The following is a 17,876-nucleotide window of genomic DNA, read 5'->3' on the forward strand; positions in this document are numbered from 1 at the left end:
TCAGCACCCTGGCTAACATTGAAAATAAGGTGTCTGTGTAATCCCTCATTCGTCCAGGTATGATCCATAGCAAAGGAAAAATTAAATTCTAGCAAATGGACAAATATTTTTGTCCAGCATTGATTGATTTTTCTTTTACTATTGAAAACATAAATTTGTTGTTTATTTTCTACCTGGTGAAAAAAGATAAAATAAAAAAAAATACACTCTCTTCTTGGCTTATCTTACTACTTCATATGTTGTTTGATTTATGTATCACTTACTATCTTAGAATTTACTGTAATGGCCTTTTGATATACTGACCACTACTTTACTATAGTAAAGTAGACTGTGCCACACTGCCCCCTATGCCTTGATTAATGGTACATATTTTTTCTTAGTCGTCCTGCTGGTTCTGAGCCTACCCCTAAACCTGCCGTCCACGACCTCCCGTCAGTGAAAGTGGACCATGTGGGGGGCTACCGTCTCGCCGCTGCTACTTTCGCCGGCATTGAAAGGAAGTTTGGTCTTCACCTGCCTAAGTTCAAGCCCTCTGCAGAGGCCAAAGTTGAGCCTCAGCCTTCGTAAAGCAGGCACCGTGGGTTGCACATCTTCCGCAATCTTAATCTTCCCCTTTTCTGGTTTCACAGTGGTTTTATGGAACCATTCTTCAGCTAACTGCATTTGTGTTTTGTTATATTCTAAATGCTGCATGGGAATGGCTTTTTGGTGTTCATTTGCGTAGCTTGCACAGGTCTATTGTACATATTGTACTTCTCTACAGAGGGACATTATGGCTTTATGAATGGTTGTTGGTATTTTATGGTGTGCTGAAGCTTTGGTGTGCATGTGTTATCTTTCAAAGACACGCAGATGTACAGATGTTTTCAATGATTATTTTGAAATCACAGCAAACTCTTGTGAAATAATTTAAATGCATTTAATGTATTTTATTGAAATAAATCTTTTAAACATTATGTATCTACTGTGAAAGTACATTCTCACATTGGACAACAAGCAGAGTTTCTTTAACAAACTCATCAGAGGAACTAACCGCCAGCTTTACAGACTTAGAAAATCACTGAGTGTTACAGCATACATGATCTTCTTCCTCGCATATAGGATATCAGGATATCGCAAATGTATTTAATATACACAACCTGGCATGTTACAGGACATTTTAGAAGAAAAAACATTTAAGAATCAGGACACTTTAAAAAAGTTAAAGCTCATGTGATTATGTTTAAAGACAGGCTGATGAAAATAGGGATTATTGTCATGAGATGTTTACATTCCAGTGGATAGAAGAGAGTGATTGCTCTGAACTGGATTAGCATAAACTAGACTAACTATGGTATAGTGCAGTATTTGGCATTAAACTCAAACATAAGGCTTATGTTAGTATGTATGAAAGGAAAGAAGAAATTATTCAGAGTAAAAAAATTAAGGCATCTGGTAGAAGAAAGGACTGCGAACATGGCTTTCTGCATGTAGCCCTGTTGATTGTAATCAGAGGAAGACCATCCTGCAAACTGAGAAGCAAAATCCACGAAGGTAAAGGAAAGAGGGGTTTTTTTCAGTCAGAACTTCATCTCTTTGTCCAGTTGTATTTGTGTCCTATCAATAGACTTAATAACAAGTGCACTGCTGGTCCCTGAAGCATGGTATCCATGGAAACGAGCTTAGGCAGTGAGACGCTGAGCTGCCAGCTCCTCTGCGTCGTCTCTGTTCTCATTGATCTCTGCCAGAGTTCGCACAAACCGGGTCCACTCATCGCTACGAGGGACTGCAGTCTGCTATTGAAGGTGATATGGAAATAAGATTACATTTCTTGATAACATTTAGAGATAAACCACATAGAATTGCAGGTCATCACATTATAAGCCTCTGATTACAGGTACTCACAGTCACAAGATCAATTGAGAACACAAAGAAAACATGAATCTTACCTCTCCAACATCATAGACACGGACTCCACCATCTGAATCTCCCACTGCAATTTCTTTGCCCGAGGGAGCCCACCTCACTCTGTTAAGGGCAGGGTTTCCCTCCACTGTGACACTGGCTGTGGGCACCTAAAATAGAAAACAGAAATAGAAATGTTGAATTATTTTTGCTGAGAAATTCTAAACATGAGCCTTATACAATGCAATGGAAGAGTGATTTACCTCAGTGTCATTGTTGAGGTTCCACAGGTCCAGATGACCCACCCCATCCACACAAGCGAACAGAGCTGGGTGAATGGGAGACCACATGACGTCATACACGTAATCTGAGTTATCCTCAAAAGAGTACAGGGGTTTGTTATTCTGGAAAAGTAAAAGACAAAGAAACAGATCATAACCCATATGAAGATATTTGAGACGGTCACAAGATTCACTTATTAATTGAATTTCCAATGAGCAGAAATGAGCAATACAGACACCTTGGTGCTCCACAGTTTGACAGTCCAGTCAAATGAAGAGGTGACAAACAGGTGGGAGAAGTCCAGGGGTCCTGCTGCGGTGTGGCAGTTGATCCCTGTGATGGGGCCATGGTGGCCCTCAAACATCTCACTGATGCCCGCTTTGCTGCGAGAAACAAACACATCATTACGTTTTTGGCTAATAATTGCAGTGCACTTACTGACCAGAGCGACTGGTGTTAGTTTGAGGTGTTACACAAGATCCACCTCGCCTGAGCGCTTTAATGAATGACTTTTATCATGTGATTCGCAGCAGGGTGACAAAAGTGTGTGCAACCCTCAACCACATGTTGCAGAGCTGTTACCCAACTGAGGCTCTGGTAATTAACGTAGAGAGGTAAATACTCAGCATGAGTGATGCTTATGCATTATTAACTGAGATGAGAGTATCATACCGTTGTAAATGAGCTGGAAAATTATTCCCTCAATTACAGAGGTGATTCTGCCATGTAAAAACAGCTATCCCGTGTCTGTGCTGTCACAAGCTGGGGCTAACATGGTGCTTATTGGAGAGTAGGTATAAGACATAGCTGTGTGCCAGACAACCACAGTCCACATACTCTTAAATGGAAACTTTGTGAGAAGTGCTGCACTTTTAATTCTCTTAGGGTCCACTGTAAACAAACTTGCTCAGCCAAAGAAATGTACAAGGAGGGAGGGAAAAAATGATTTGTTTCCCCCGCATGTGTGCGCTGTTTATGTTGAACGACCTTTACAAACACAACTGACAAGCGGAAAAGAAAAACAGGATGACTGGGCAGGAGTGAAACCTCAAACAGCAGGAGATCAAGTGCCGGATTTGTGGAAGGCTGGGAAGTGAGTGGGTTAGATATATTTGACACGGGGCTCTAGGTGGGCTAACAAGTCCCCTCAGTCTCCAGAGCTGCATCGTGAGGAGCTCTGAAGAAGACTATGTTTTTGTACATGCACTCACCTTCCATGACGACACGACATGTAGACTGAGCCGTCTTCACTGCCCACCACAAAGTTGTTGACATCTCCGAGAGGGAACGACATGGAGGTGACAGCTACAGCTTTGGACTGTTTAAACACCAGCTCCATACTGTCCTGTAGAGGCAGCGACACACGGAACATCAATAACCCACTCGTGCTATGCCTATAGGTTAACATGCACACTGCCAAGCACAACCTACAAACTTCTCCTCACAGTTTATTTAGGTGTAATCTAAATGTAACTGTATTGAAAAAAAAATTAAGTCTGCTATTGAGGTCTTGGCAGGAGAGACTGAATGACATCGCTGACAGTTTGTATCCTTGAGAGGGAATAATTCAATGTAGAAAAAGGAAATACCAAACTGGACTGTTCTAATGAGGCAGCCAAATATTTCCTCTTTAAACTTAAACAGGGCAGGCAGTGAAAGGGAAGGAAGAGTGAAAAGTTACAAAACATGTGCAATTTAATTACTACAAGAGTCTTCAAATGCAGGTTACACCACTTTCAAAGACTGTGTTCTTGAATCATATTGCTTATGTAAAAGTTAAAAAACCCTACAGAACAGCCATATGTTTTGTTGTTAATCACAATTTACTTTATTTTTATTATGGATAATGAAAACAGAATTACACAAGATACCACTTTATAATAACTACAACTTAATTTGCTTTAATAAAGCATGATCAAAAACTTAATTTACAATGACAAAATAGAAGTAATTCAGTTTTTGGGTAATGATTTATAATGACTGCAATTAGTAGTCTTAATAATGCATGAACAAAATCCTTGTGACTAAAGCGACTATACCTGCGGTTGTGACAGCATGTCCAGACTCCAGGAACACATCTTTCCGTCAGTGGAGATGCTGATGAGATTGTGGGCGTTCTGGGTGCCTACCACATTGACACAGTACACAGGGTGCTGCAAACACAGAACAGTCATTTTTGTTGTCTGGTCTCATCCCAGTGCTTGAGACAGTGGTATCAGGTGATCATTGTACCGTGTGTGCTGCTGCTGACAGGGGAGTCCTCTGTATGGGGGTCCTCTTGTTGCTCCTATTGTCCCATAGGACGATCTGCCCTGAGTACGTGCCCCCCACCACTACGTTGGGGTGGAACTTGGCAAACGCAGTGGACATAACAGCAGACTGTCAAGGAGAAGGACAGCAGACATTTAAAGTTGGATGGGCCTGCGACAGGACTGTAGTCATGAACTGTCATGTCACACTGCCATATGTACAGGAAACAGATACCACCCGGGGTACAGTAAATTAAAGTCCAACGATAACTGGGAACACTGTGTAAACTAGTTATACCATTTGCACAATAAAACTTGTTTCAGTCTTGGCAAAATGTTTAAATCCAAGAACAAAGTAGTTGTGTGTGGACTTAGTGTCTCTTTGCTGTAAATTATCATAAAAGTCACCAGGTCTAGTGGTTGTCTACTCTACAGCTCCGGACAAAATGGCACAGCCAGCATAGTGAACACTGGTCAAATGCAGAGCATAAAGTATCCAGAATGTTTACATTAACCTCAATGCTCTTCTCACAGACAGCATAATAATGCAGCCAATCACTCCTATACTTAATCCTTGTGTAGGTTTAGCCCTCTCCAATTCAAATGTATTCTACAGATGATTCCTTTTTGAATTTGACTAGAAAGTACACCGTACAAGCAGTGTTTTCTTTACGAAAAAGCAGTGTAAAATTCAAATTCACTGAAACCATATGTTTTTTCAATACACCTAGACAGAACAATATAGCTATTGAACTCTTGCGTTTTCAGAATAAGCCTTCTTGTGGACTTGTAAATGCCTACTCTGTCTCAAACCACAACTGGCCACATTACTAAGCTGCTTTGTCATGAATGATAGTGGAAGATAAACAAAGCTCGGGGCCAGTCTACAACATTATTCCTCATTCTTATTTATGGCTTTGCCAGTCTGACAAGATTTATGGATTTTGTGGCTAGACTGACATTCTTAGTTGGATCGTTACAAAATCTGAAGCACACAAATAAGATGTATGAAAAGGGCCGGCGCTGAGTCACTGAGAGAGACTTCATTCACACTGTCAGGTCTTATTCATCAGTGCAATATGCTACATGTAGATCCGCTGCGAAGGCCACATGTGCTTCTACTCAGCGCGTCTTGCTCTGGCCGCCCCGGGGCAGTCTTGCTGCCGGTACATCTGAACACAGGGCCCTTGTTTAGATGCACATGATAACCCCAAACACTTAATCCTCCTGCCGCACAGCTCAGATCCTGCTCGACTCCTATGGCGTCTAACGCACATGTGTTAGTGGATAAATGTGGTGGAGGCGGAAGCCTGTGTCGTGAACTCACAAAGTGGATAAAAACAGGAGAGAAGGTACTTGGAGAAGCGGAAAAAAAATTATGAGCTAATCATCATCATATAGATCTAAAACTGTTTGTAAACTGCTTAATAGTGAGGACAAAAATTGTTTAACTTGTAATGTTCACTTTGTTCCTACACAGGGCACATGGATAGAGCATATCAGTGCAGGGTATATTCAAAAGGGAGAAGTGCTTTTGCTTCACAAAAAAAAAAAAAATACTTCAAGGAAAAGCAAGCAAGAAAACAAGAAAGCCAGAAAGCAAGCAAACAAGCAAGAAAGCCAGAAACAAAAGAAGGAAAAATGAAAAAGAAAGAGTGGTTATGGTTCACCTGCGGTCAAACAGGTTTCCTGTGAAGTGAGGAGATGCGTACCTGACAGTGGAAAACATACTCCGGAGTGGCCTTCTTGTACTTCATGTTCCACACCAGGGCCACCCCATCTGGCTCATGGGGAGCTTCCTCGTTGTTGTTGTATGAGGCGACCAGGAGTTCAGGATACTGGCCAGAAAGCAAAACATCACACTAAATTAATGTGAGAGGAAGGCTGCAATGCCTCCAAGGCTCCACTCCATGAGAACTAGCCTGCGCTGCTCTGTGTGCTGCAGCTGAGGGCTTGATGACTGACTAACTCTTTCTCTAATGAGATTTATGCACCATTTGAGTAGCACCAGCCCAGAAAAAACTCTTACCTTTCTAAATCTTTTTTAACATTACCAAAATTGCTTAAGAAATGTGCACATAGGGATACCAAAAATAAATGTGAAATTGCTGGAGTTAAAACTTAGGGGCATAATAAAAACACAGCTGGTGTAACTGTATCCACATGTAAACAAACCATTAACTTTGGCTGGCTTTAATATCTGATCTTCAGCTTACAGTCGCTGAATACATAACTTCACATCAGAAGGGCTTCACTTGGCTCTGAGCAAGCAAACAGTGTGAACAAAGACCCGGTGTTCAATCAATGTCACAAGTTGTTGGCGAATCATGCAATAAATGACCTCAGACACCAGAGGAAACAAATCATTACCAACTGCGGTTTAGTGACAATTTGTGCGGGACATAACTAACTTTTCCAGAGGGACTTGTGGCTAAAAGTTAAAGCTGTCAAGTCCAGCTATGTAATCATAAAGTATTAGGTCTTAGTGCGGTTAACTTGTTTCAACAACCAGTTACTAAATATGTGTGTGTGTTTTTTTAACCACTGATTTCATTAAGTGCAAAGAGATTAGTTCATTCTCTGGAATAATTTGTAGCAATGGTCCGAAATGGATTGATTTATTTGAGTCAATACTGATATCTGATATTTGACTTGCATCTATGGCCCATATTTGCCAATACTGATATTTATTATGCCTTTAAAATCCATAGTAAGGCACATACATTTTATAGTTAAGTTCACGCATTAATGCTTCCCTTTTAACTTTTAACTCTTCTATTTCCATTTTTAATCATTAGTTTCTTCAAAAAAACATCTGATGTGCTGAGGACTGAGGACACATGGACACAAGCAGCATAGAAAAAAATATTGGTTCCCGATATCAATAGCGATATCTGGGCACCCCTCAGATATATACAATAACAATATTGGAGCATTTGAGCATATTGTGATGTAGTGTGAGTTAATAATGACCTGGGGGGACCAATCTAAGCACGTGACAACGCGATGCTTGGACCAGTGCTCGTCCATAAACTGCCTGTTGAGAGACAGTTTGGCCCCGGCCTGGATTTCCCTGAGAGGTAAAAAGAATATAAATCAATACAGCACTTCTTCAGGACAATTACAAGTTTTAAAAGACCAGTTGTCCAATTATTACCCCTCCTTCTCCTCCAGGTCGCGGCCGCTGTAGTCAAAGAAGAGGTCGACGTGCTCCGACAGGGCACGCTCAATAATGCGGCTGCTGTGATCGAAGAAATTCACAAACTCCTCAGAGTGCAATATCTGGAGTTTTTCCTCCTCTGTCAGTTCATGAGGGGGTGCTGTACCAGTAAACAGGAACACAATAAAGACATGCCACAAATGGTATTAAATCGTTCTTTGACTTTGAGTACATTACAACTTAATAAACATGCATTAGTACCTTCCTCTTCCTCCTTCTGATCTGGTTTTTCAATGGGAATCTCCTCTACTGCCTGTGGTGGAGCAATTTCTTCTTCCTCTTCTTCTTCTACTGAATGAAAAACACACAAGTTATTGAAAAGGAGAATAACGGACTAATTTTGGTAATTGAAGTGATTACATTAATAAACAATTCGACATGCTGACAGGGACAATGAACATCTTTCTCAGTCCAACATCTCTCATCTCAGTCTCTATACAGTTTGTACCTTTGGTCATTACTTGTCGCCCCTCTATTATTATGCATTTTTGATAAAAAAGCTTGCCTGTGATTATGAGCGCTGACATGGACTGGTTTTGTATCTCTGCCTTGCATTTGTTTGGTTTGCGTGCACAATGTCTCTTTTCAAACACAACTTGCTTCTCAAAAGCCGAGAAGTTTGTCATTTGTGTTAAATAGACACAGCTCAGCGGGTGCCTTGTTGTCATAGGGACCCCTGTCTTTCCAAACTGTTAATGAGAGCAACCCATTGAAAAGAGAGGAGCTGTCAGTGTAGCAGTTTCCCTGCGTCCATATAGCAAGGCCACAGGGCAGTAGAGCAGCTGCCCAGGCCCATCCCTTTGCTCTGGCCAGATGACGACATGGTGCACAGGCAGATGGTGATGCTGCGATTGTCTGCTACTCTTCAAAGGTGGCATGGGGATGGCACAGAGGTTTTCCGCCTGGCTGCCCCGAGACAAGCTTCTCCCTGAACAGCAAGCCTGGGCAATTACCATCCTAGCAGGAGGTCCTGCAACTCCCATTCAACCTCAAAGAATGTACAACAAAATACAGGCCAGACCAGCTGGCAAACTGCACACCGGCCCTACCTCAAAGGCGACCAACATGCTTTTCTTCACACATCTCATTGAGGCAGTATATAGCACGTTTTCAATGTAAAAAACAAGAGCAAAGGCAGGACAAACAGATTCATGAGCAGAGCACAATTCAAGCTTGCTTTCTGCAGCCCTCTTCTTGGTGTGAGCCTCACAGTTTATCTAAGATGACGGCGCTGCATGACAAAATTTCCTTCCTACTGAGATAATCTAAATGATAATGTCATCTGTCACTTTGTCTGTAACGTGATTTAGCCCCATTCTCAGACACAGGTTTGGGGAAGAAGGTTATTGGGTGCGCTGATGAGTTTACAGAACCAGGTTGATGACACAAGGCATTTCAATGTACGACCATACTCTGGAACCAACAGGAGAAGGTTAAAATCTTTCCTTTCAAGGGCCTCAATCAGGCTTAAAGGAAAACAGTAATCACTGTCTTTCAGCTCGTCCCGGCCATGCTCGTCAGCCCTTTCCCTGGTGAGGCAGCCAGAGCAATCAACCTGCCAGGCATTAGGAGCGGATAGACAATCTGAAAATAAAGGGTATAATGCACCTGCCAGCCAAAATGGCCATTTGGAGAAAAGCTAGTGATCCTGGCGACCCCGCTGGGGATGTGTGGAGAGTGGGGGGCCATGGTAGTTGGTGGAGGAAGTGGGACGGTTGGGGGAGTTGCATTTAACAGAATTCACCCGGATCACCAATGTCCCATACACTGACACGTCCTCTCAAAGCAGGCCCAATTATGGCTTTTGTGCCACTTAAGAAATAAAAGCTTTTCTGGGGGAGTCAGACAGAGGCGGCGGGGGGAGAGTAATCACAGGTCTCAGCCCATGGACAATATATTAATGCAAACGCGGCATGCGGCCAGTGATGTACAACTAAATGACCTCTGCTCTGTGCTGCAGGTGTCTATCTCTTTCTATGCATCAGGCGTCAGAGCATGTAAATACACAGACTATAGGCCTCCTCTCTGGCATCACGTCAGCCCAGTAGGGGGACATATACTCCGCACAGCGCGGAAGCCTCTTCTTTGAGCATTCAAGCCTGCATTTGAATAGTTATTCTAATCCTTGAGCCAATAAACACAAGACAATTTGGAAGTAAAGGGTCGAAATAAGAACCAACATTAGTTGCTTTTGTAAACCAGGCCAAACAATTAAAAATTTTGAAACTGGCATAGAATTGTGACATTTAACAGAGCAATCCACATCTACTTGTTGAAATGGTATCTTAATAAACATTGCCCCATATCATCCCAGTGTAGGCATCATAAACGTAAGAGATAAAAGTAATGCATAGTATGTCTAATGTTATTGCTCACAAGTAAGGTGCTTCAAAACAAAGATCTTTGTCATTTAGATGCAAAAAATGCACATAATTCTAGCCCTCGGTGTAGCCACTGCATTATACAATAGATATTTAACACTAGTAATCATGAAGTACATGAAAGCTGATCACGATTACAAGTGGCACTTCAAACAAGAAGGCCATTAGGGTTTTTATGATTAAAAGTTTTGACCTGCCTCCAAATTCAGAGCGATTAAAACAATCATATTCAATTAAATATTTGATTTACTAAACTGCTCTGCATACTCAAATTCCTGACAAGCCTTTTTTAAGCGCCGCATAAGACCAGCCACTCCACACCCACCACCCCCAACCTCCAACAATATCTTACTCTGTAATTATAGCCTCTTGTTGAGGAGTGCATATTGATGCTGCATATTACCTAGTAGGACATTTTAGGAGGACTGTGGCTGGAGCACTACTGTTTTAGCATGCTACAACAGTTTTGTGGGAACATTAAAGCAACGTTTCAAGCAGATTTAGTGCGTTCAGAATTTCTTTACAGATAATTTTAGATTTTTTAACACAAGGTACTGATTGAAGAAAATAAGTCTCTTGAATGAATATACATGGCACAAGTTTGCCAGTGTCGCTCAGTTAACATATGTGAACAGGTTTAGTTTGGATGATCACAGAGAGGTATGAAAATAGATTTAGTGCCTATGCTGGAGAATTCATATAAATAAGTTCATCAAAATTATAACGAGGAAAATGAAAATTATTTATGATTAATATATTTACATAAAAAAAACACTCCTACATGAGGTTTTACCAAATTTTCTTATATATATATATATATATATATATATAAAATATTAATGATAACTTGATACCAAATCATGAATTAAGATGATGCATACATTTTCCTATGCAGACATGATTAAAGACCAATGATACTGGATGTGTGTTGCAGGTCAGTGGGCTAGGCCGTCCCTCCCTGAGCTGGTGCAGTCCGAGGGCACTTAGGTCGGCAGTAGCCTGGCCGCACCGCCCGCTGACCTTGAGAGTGCTGTGCCATTGCCTCTTTTTGACAACATGATAAATGGCTCAATCAGAGCCCAGGCCCGATGCCACCCCACACATCAGAAATGCAGTGAGGGGAGCGCGCCGGGGATGGGGATGCCGTCTCATCCAGTGCCAGAAGTGATGGTGTGAAAATGCACAATGTGACTGAGTGTGTTTTGTTATGTGCCTGTTCGCTGAAGGGAGAAGACAGGGACGCGAGGGAGTTGATGAAATGATTACATAGTGGCAGAGAGGGGAAGGGGCCTGGTGTTGAACAGCTGGCAGAAAGCATCGCTGTTTAACACATTTTTACAATGCCCAGTAGAGTCCAGAGGAACAGGCGATGCTCTTCATCCTCCAGCAGTTCTGCTTACTATTTCCACTAAAACACTTTCTCTTTTTTCACTCTCACTTGTCATGAATCCTTACGATTTATCCATATCTTTCTGGGCAGTACTTGAATATACACGATATGGCTTTTTTGGTGCTTAAGAATGTGTGGTTATTTTTGGTAGCACATCATTATAAAATATAACAAAACGATTTCTACATTTATTAATCATTATGAATAAAATGTAGATAATTTTAAGCTAAATGTAAATATCTTATAATTAAATAGAATTATTAGTTAGTTCTTTCTGTATTTTAATAGAAATGTTGGAAAATGTACAAGACACTAAAACAGAAAGGCATTGTTGTTGTACAGTATCTGGAAAAGGAATCATCAGAATGAAAAAAAAGTAGAATCCTCATCAGAATTCCAGTCAAGCGCATTATTCAGCAGCTGTCATTACAGAAATCAGGAGCGAACACGCTGCACGGCCGCAAATTTTGCATATTTTATGCAACATGTGTCCAACATGTGGAGGTGGGTGGTAGCCTAGATTTTCTCTTTGACCAACCACATAAAGCGATTGAGCACAGCAATTACAAAAATATGGACACGCTTCAGCGACAGGGAGCAGCTGTAGCACTGCCTTTATATCTTGGCTCCCATCTCAACCCTTCTTCCTGTCACTGCTTTCTCATCCTGCTCATTAATTAGACCAAAGCCAGAGTTATGCAGAGCTACATGTGGGATAAAAACAGGGAACATTTAACTGAATGGAATCTTTACTCCAAATACATTTTTTTAAATCATCACCATTACTTAAGCACAGCAAAATTTTCTTTACTTAAGACAACATAAAAATATAGTACTATTTTGTATTACTGTTTTTGCACTGGTATAAAATAATGTGATAGGAGCTTCACCTTCTTTGGGCTGGGAAAGCACTGGGGTCTGCGTCTCTTTGGTGTAGGAAACTGTTTCACGAGGAGGGAAGTCTACATGTGTGATTTTGGCCAATCCCAGTTTTGGAGTCACACGCCTACGATGACAAAACAATTCAGAATCTGCAGATAACAATAGGTGACAAACAATATAGCATCAATATTAGAAATAAGCTTGGAAAATATAATTCACTTCACAAACTATACCTGTATTTACCTTTCACCTCATATGGTAAAAGGTCTCACCTGTGTAGGTGGATCTCGTGCTATGTGACTGTGTTATGAGATGGTTAAAACACTTAGTTAGCATAGTAATTGTATGAACACACTTAACCATTTCACTACAGTGTAATCAATCAATAAGACATGCTATAGATTGATAGAAGGGAAAATGACCAGGAAAGGAGAGAAGAGAGTGTCCAGTACCCCAGCTCAGAGTCAGAGTGAAGTTGAAGTGTGGACGGGTCAGAGTCCCAGTGCAGAGTCCTGTTAGTGCCACAGCAACAAGGCAGCATTAGTGAAGAGGCAAGCATGGGCACAAATGACATAAGAAGATCCAGTTAGCATTATGGCACACAACATGCATACAAGCCCAAATGAGTTCAATTTGAATATGATTGACAGTGTAGTTTCATATCGTGTAATCCCAATGCAAGGTTCTGACGACACAAACCCTAGAGGTCAAAGAACATGTCTCCTTAAACAGCTAAGAATCAGATAACACAGGTTGTACCAGGCTGCCTGAGGGGCTGATGGATGCTGAGCTGTGGCACACCAAAGCCTCTGAGAGTGGTGTCGACAGACCACGGCAGAGAGAGGGGACCCTCGGGGAGAAATCATGACCTCCATGTGTGTAGGAAATGGCCATGCTGGTGAGGGAAATGAGTCAACACGTAGGGGGAACAGCTCCCTGGGCCTGATGGGACACTGGGGGAGCTTGAGTTTCAGCACCGGGGAAGGGGCTCTAATTAGGGGTTAAGAAGTCCCCTAGGCATCACAAGCAGCCCACTGGTTTATTGTTAATTTAGGATCGGCCTAATTCAACGGCACACAAATTAAATAAACACGCACTCAGTTGGCATAAACTCGTCATCAGTCACTGTAATGCTAGAAAAGCTTCAGGTGCTTACTCCACTGGAAGTAATAAAGTGATGCTATACGCTATTTGTAGCCTTAAACAAACCCCAGCACTCAAAATACTTTTTCCCACCATGTTTTCTTTAAAAGTGGCTGGTGTTACCAGCACACTTGACAAAACTTGACAGCTACAGCATAAAGCAAAAAAACACCATAGCAACAGCATTGTAGTACGACATTTGATCAGACTCAGACAATTGTTCCTAATTGTACCAAAAGCATGGCTTTGTTTATATGTAATGTATCAGTGGGGGCAGGAAAGCATAGTGATTCAGACATTTTTCAGGAACAGAGTGACTCTACCTGGGTCCCACAGCTCCATCGGAGTCCTGGCTCCCTGCCTCGCTCGGCGTGCCCGTGGATTTGGCAGTGGGAGACATGGGAGGAGGAGGCACTGCACAATAGCACACACAATAATCGTCTCTTACACTTGAAGTATGCTTAGGTGTGCACAACAATGGACAGATGCATTAGCACAGATATGTGGTTCCAATTTTGGCACACAGTTTACAAGTAATATTGCTTAATGTCACTGCAAGCAGCATAACACAGTTCAGCCATCAATTTGACATACATCAAATTAAGGATAAGATAAAGTAATAAATAATACAGAAAATATATATATATAAAAATGATGTAACTATTAAAGCTATGCGTGATTTTCCTCTGTAGATGTGTTGTTTCTTTAAAACATTTATGGATCACTTCTGCCACCTGGTGTTAGAAACGTGATACTGTTCATTAACAGTAAATGTAAAAAATAAATGTATTTACACTAAATTGACTAAATATAATCACTAATGCAGTGACTAAATATTTCCTCTCATTTCTGAATCCTGTGTTGTTGTTTTTTTCTACCTATGGACCTTGGCCATAATTTGTCACTTGCTTATAACAGTGTAACTCATTGATAACCAAAAACATTTGAACAGATGACAACTTGCTGCACTTGTGAAAAGTTGTATTTAAAGGAAAACCTACCAGAGGAAGCTTCCCCAATCCCCATACTCTGTAAAAGGGCTTCAGCTTCACGACGTTTTTTCTCCAGGTCAGAGTCATCTTGATGGTGTGAGACATCTTTCAGTTGTTCGGCCTAGAAATAACAAGGCTAAATAGGCTAAAAGGAAATGTTTTGTAAAGCTAACTCTAAACTGACTTTTCATTTTCATACTATTTTTATAAACAATGAAAAGTAAAAAAGTTACAAAACTATCGTCGCAAACAAATTATCCACTGAAAACTGAAAAATTACATGAACTAAAACTCATTGTATGAATGAGTTGAATGAGTGTGTGTGTTTGACAATTGAACATAATTACATAAACGATTATGGTTAATTCATCCATTGTCCATAGACTGACCCTAAAATCTATATTATAATTAAATGTGTCATGTAAAAGTCCTTTTTAAATATACCTCTTTTTTCTTTCGCTCCTCCTCCTTTCGCTTCTTCTCTTCCCTGATTTGTGCCAACCGTTGCTTCTTTCTCTCAAGCTCTGCCTTTAGCTCATTCTTATCAGACATGATGGCCCTGCTGGGACAAAATCATCTGATTATTCTCAAAGGAAAACGAAAATGTATTTCATTTTTTTGTTTAAAATAAATAAATAAAAGTATTTAACACTGTTTTGTCTCTGTTAATTTTGTTGAAAAGCATGTCAACTCCTTGTAATCTAGTATACCTGTATGTTGGTACAGTTCAAAGTAGGTCAGAAAAAATGCTATTAAAATAGGGCTCAGGAGCTGACCAATCAAATATAGTATTACATTTAGATACACAGTGCACGGTCTAAATTAACTCTAACATTTGATGGCTAGTTAAAAACTGTCGATTCTAGTAATCCATTTCTATGTCTACAGCTCTAACAGCCCCACCCTGCGTGACAGACATCGGCTAGCCTATTGCAACATGACTTCTATTAACTCACATTAGCGTTTCAATCGTTCTTTGGATTAATTATGCTTGATGAACTTGATACAACACTTTAACAATACAATTGAGCCAATCTGTTTGCAGTTCTTCTTTAAAATAGCTTCATTAATTTGGCCTGTGCTCATGACAGCATTAGCTAACCTACATTGTTTTGAAAGTAGTCGGCTAACTTGCTCTTAGGATAATATCACACAAAGCGGGTGTATTCCAAAACCCGTGGATGTAATTTATCTTTCAAAACAAAGAATTATTCCGCACACACATGTAGTTTCATTGGAACATGAATTAATGTCTGTATAATTAGCTCGTTAGTAGCCACCAGGATCCCCCGAATAGCAGTCGCAAGCCATCATATTTCAATCTCTTCGTCAAAACGTTGGTCAACTAAGTACACAAAAATTGTAATACATAAATGCATGTATCAGTTGTATTACAATTACTTCAAGAGTTAACTAACCTTACAGGGGGTTTATAACCTGCCAGCAAAGGTTTGGCTAACACAGGAAAAATAAACGGCCCGTGGCAGACTGCCGACTACCGGCGCCGAGGAGAGTCAAAAAGTGTTTTGCGCTTGGGCGTTTATGTGTCACGTCAGGACAAGTCATGCAATAATACCGTCAACATATTCAATGTTTATTTTCATCAGAACTGACTATGTGATACAATTTTGCGATAACTTTATTAAAAAAACAAAAAAACAATACAGCGATATAAATGACATCCATACATTATTAGACATGGAAACTTTGACTCTTGTTGTATAAGCATCAGATCGATTACATACATTGCAAATAAATCTACTCTGTTATCTTATTTAGGTATTTTTATATTAAAAATCCAGCAATACAAGGGAAATATATCCACTTTAAAATCAGTTGTTTTCATCCTGTTTACTGCTTCTTTTCCTGACATCACTAGCCTCAGCATCTGCTGTTTCAGGTAGTTGTGTCAGTGCTGGTCCCACTTTTCCATTGTCCTCTCCCACCTCGTCGGTATGCAGGGAATGCAAGACCTGGTCATTGGGCCGTTTCCAAGACACTCGAGTGACAGTGTACACCACAATAGCCCCAAAAGCCACCAAGAGCACTCCAAGAACATTCACAAAGAGCGCTTCAGGTGGAGACTGGCTGTACTTGGGGCTTTTCCTGTTGGATAAAGTGCAACAATTATTATAATATAGCAATTTTTTTTTTTTTTTTAAACATTGTTTAGCTTACTTACAAGGCAAAAATGAGCTTTTCCGTTATGCCCATGAGTGCAACAGAGATGATTCCTACAAACAGTAAAGTTCCAAAAAAGACATGGACTGGCATAAACGCTGCTCTCCATGATACAGGTGTGATGGGAATCAGGTACAAAACAACTCCAACAACAATCTGTTCAAAAGGTTCAAGGTATAGCCTAAGACAGAATTTCCAACATCACTGGATCACAAGAAGGAGGTTGAGGCCTACCTGTAGGCAGTAAAGTATTACAGCTGCTATCCCCAGCCAGCTGTGCAAGCTGTACATGTTTGGGATTTTGGCAGTGTTATGGAAATCAAACACTGCTACTGTGGATATCACTGTCAAAGTAAAGGCCAGTAGGTGTAAGCATGCATGGATCCACTTCATCACCTGCTTGTTGCATGCCCAAGTCCAAGGAAGTCTGAAGATGATTATGGCTATAAAAAAATAAAAGAATTCTGTCAATAACACAATCTTTAATATGGTGAGGATATGTTAGCACTGTGGCCTTTATCTTTGGCCTTGATAAAGTTCCTCAAACTCCAATGTCACTCTACATATTTCGACGTAAGCCAATCTTGCATAACATTGACATCCACATTGACTGCAAGCACTGCTCCTCACAGACATCATAACAAATGACAGTCTCACCAGTTCCTTGAAGAAATATCAAGCCAGCAACCATTAGGACAGGATGCCAGTTGAATTCTGCCGACCCTCCATCCCAGGCCAACCCTTCTCTGTAGTGGAGGACCCATATCAGCACAAATATAATGGAGAGTGACCCGGTTATAGCTGCAGCGCAGAAAGCAGACAGAAACAGTCTATAATTCTCCATAGTTTTAGTGTTACGTAGCCTCAAATCAAGCAGCTGCTGTTGTCGCAAGTGGAGATCTTAGGGGATGGCGGCCAGTCACGTGGCAGAAAGGTGGGCGTGAATCAAAACTTGGGAGGAAAGTTTAGTAACATCTGATGGTTACAGACAGTGGCCGAGTTATGTTGCATGCGTCATTCCGACATGATGTTTGTGTGCAACACCACGCAACTTTACGAAATTTGCGCTGAGTAAGAGGCCTGTCAGCAAAAGATAATTACCTCAAACCGTATGCACTGCTCTTATTTAGCCTACATTAGTTCACTTCAGGCAACGGTCAGTGGAGTGAGTAGTTACAATCAAGTAGGGGGCGAGACAAAGAGCACTGCAAACAAGCTTGTATGGCCAAGTTAAAAGGTTAAAAAATACCACTCAATATGAATCAGTTATGA

General features: G+C 40.9%; 3 protein-coding genes across 10 annotated transcripts in view; 1 reads left to right on the forward strand and 2 right to left on the reverse strand.

Moving 5' to 3' along the window:
* LOC117389875 (electrogenic aspartate/glutamate antiporter SLC25A12, mitochondrial-like) overlaps positions 1–956 on the forward strand; it is a 16,706-nt gene extending 15,750 nt beyond the window's left edge. For both annotated transcript variants that reach the window (XM_033987603.2, XM_055230875.1), the window contains exon 18: positions 381–956. In XM_033987603.2, coding sequence (XP_033843494.1) covers positions 381–567 — 187 coding nt within the window. In that variant the 3' untranslated portion in view covers positions 568–956. The remainder of the gene's footprint in view (positions 1–380) is intronic.
* Positions 906–15,963, reverse strand: LOC117389876 (dynein, cytoplasmic 1, intermediate chain 2a-like). 7 transcript variants are annotated; one of them, XM_033987606.2, is made up of 17 exons: positions 15,842–15,963; positions 14,868–14,985; positions 14,433–14,544; positions 13,755–13,845; positions 12,741–12,800; positions 12,297–12,412; positions 7,837–7,923; positions 7,573–7,735; positions 7,389–7,488; positions 6,128–6,253; positions 4,399–4,545; positions 4,206–4,319; positions 3,378–3,511; positions 2,405–2,549; positions 2,148–2,288; positions 1,929–2,054; positions 906–1,775 (listed from the first exon to the last, which is right to left on the reverse strand). In XM_033987606.2, the coding sequence occupies exons 2-17, from the start codon at positions 14,973–14,975 to the stop codon at positions 1,662–1,664; spliced, it is 1,884 nt and encodes a 627-aa protein (XP_033843497.1). In that variant the 5' UTR covers positions 14,976–14,985; positions 15,842–15,963; the 3' UTR covers positions 906–1,661. The 7 variants fall into 7 exon arrangements, with proteins under 7 accessions (XP_033843497.1, XP_033843496.1, XP_055086852.1 ...); XM_033987605.2 differs by having other exon boundaries at positions 7,837–7,926; XM_055230877.1 differs by having other exon boundaries at positions 7,837–7,920; positions 14,868–14,982; positions 15,842–15,935.
* Positions 15,964–16,045: 82 nt separating this feature from the next.
* Positions 16,046–17,562, reverse strand: LOC117389263 (plasma membrane ascorbate-dependent reductase CYBRD1). Its single transcript, XM_033986913.2, has 4 exons — positions 17,262–17,562; positions 16,839–17,047; positions 16,606–16,760; positions 16,046–16,529 (listed from the first exon to the last, which is right to left on the reverse strand). The coding sequence occupies exons 1-4, from the start codon at positions 17,446–17,448 to the stop codon at positions 16,256–16,258; spliced, it is 825 nt and encodes a 274-aa protein (XP_033842804.1). The 5' UTR covers positions 17,449–17,562; the 3' UTR covers positions 16,046–16,255.
* Positions 17,563–17,876: the final 314 nt, after the last annotated feature.

This window comes from Periophthalmus magnuspinnatus, chromosome 21 (genome assembly GCF_009829125.3).
Source record: "Periophthalmus magnuspinnatus isolate fPerMag1 chromosome 21, fPerMag1.2.pri, whole genome shotgun sequence".
NCBI classification, from domain to species: domain Eukaryota; kingdom Metazoa; phylum Chordata; class Actinopteri; order Gobiiformes; family Gobiidae; genus Periophthalmus; species Periophthalmus magnuspinnatus.

What these genes read in the sequence shown, in the direction of transcription:
- LOC117389876 (XM_033987605.2), bottom strand. Translation starts at nt 14,975, where the DNA reads ATGTCTGATAAGAATGAGCTAAAGGCAGAGCTTGAGAGAAAGAAGCAA. An exon ending in GCTTTCCCAGCCCAAAGAAG is followed by an intron (nt 7,927 to 12,296) that starts GTGAAGCTCCTA and finishes TTTTTCATTCAG; the next exon opens with TAGAAGAAGAAGAGGAAGAA. An exon ending in ACCTCAACAATGACACTGAG is followed by an intron (nt 2,055 to 2,147) that starts GTAAATCACTCT and finishes TTTCTATTTTAG; the next exon opens with GTGCCCACAGCCAGTGTCAC.
- LOC117389263 (XM_033986913.2), bottom strand. Translation starts at nt 17,448, where the DNA reads ATGGAGAATTATAGACTGTTTCTGTCTGCTTTCTGCGCTGCAGCTATA. An exon ending in TAATACTTTACTGCCTACAG is followed by an intron (nt 16,761 to 16,838) that starts GTAGGCCTCAAC and finishes CCTTTTGAACAG; the next exon opens with ATTGTTGTTGGAGTTGTTTT. An exon ending in GAAAAGCTCATTTTTGCCTT is followed by an intron (nt 16,530 to 16,605) that starts GTAAGTAAGCTA and finishes TTTATCCAACAG; the next exon opens with GAAAAGCCCCAAGTACAGCC.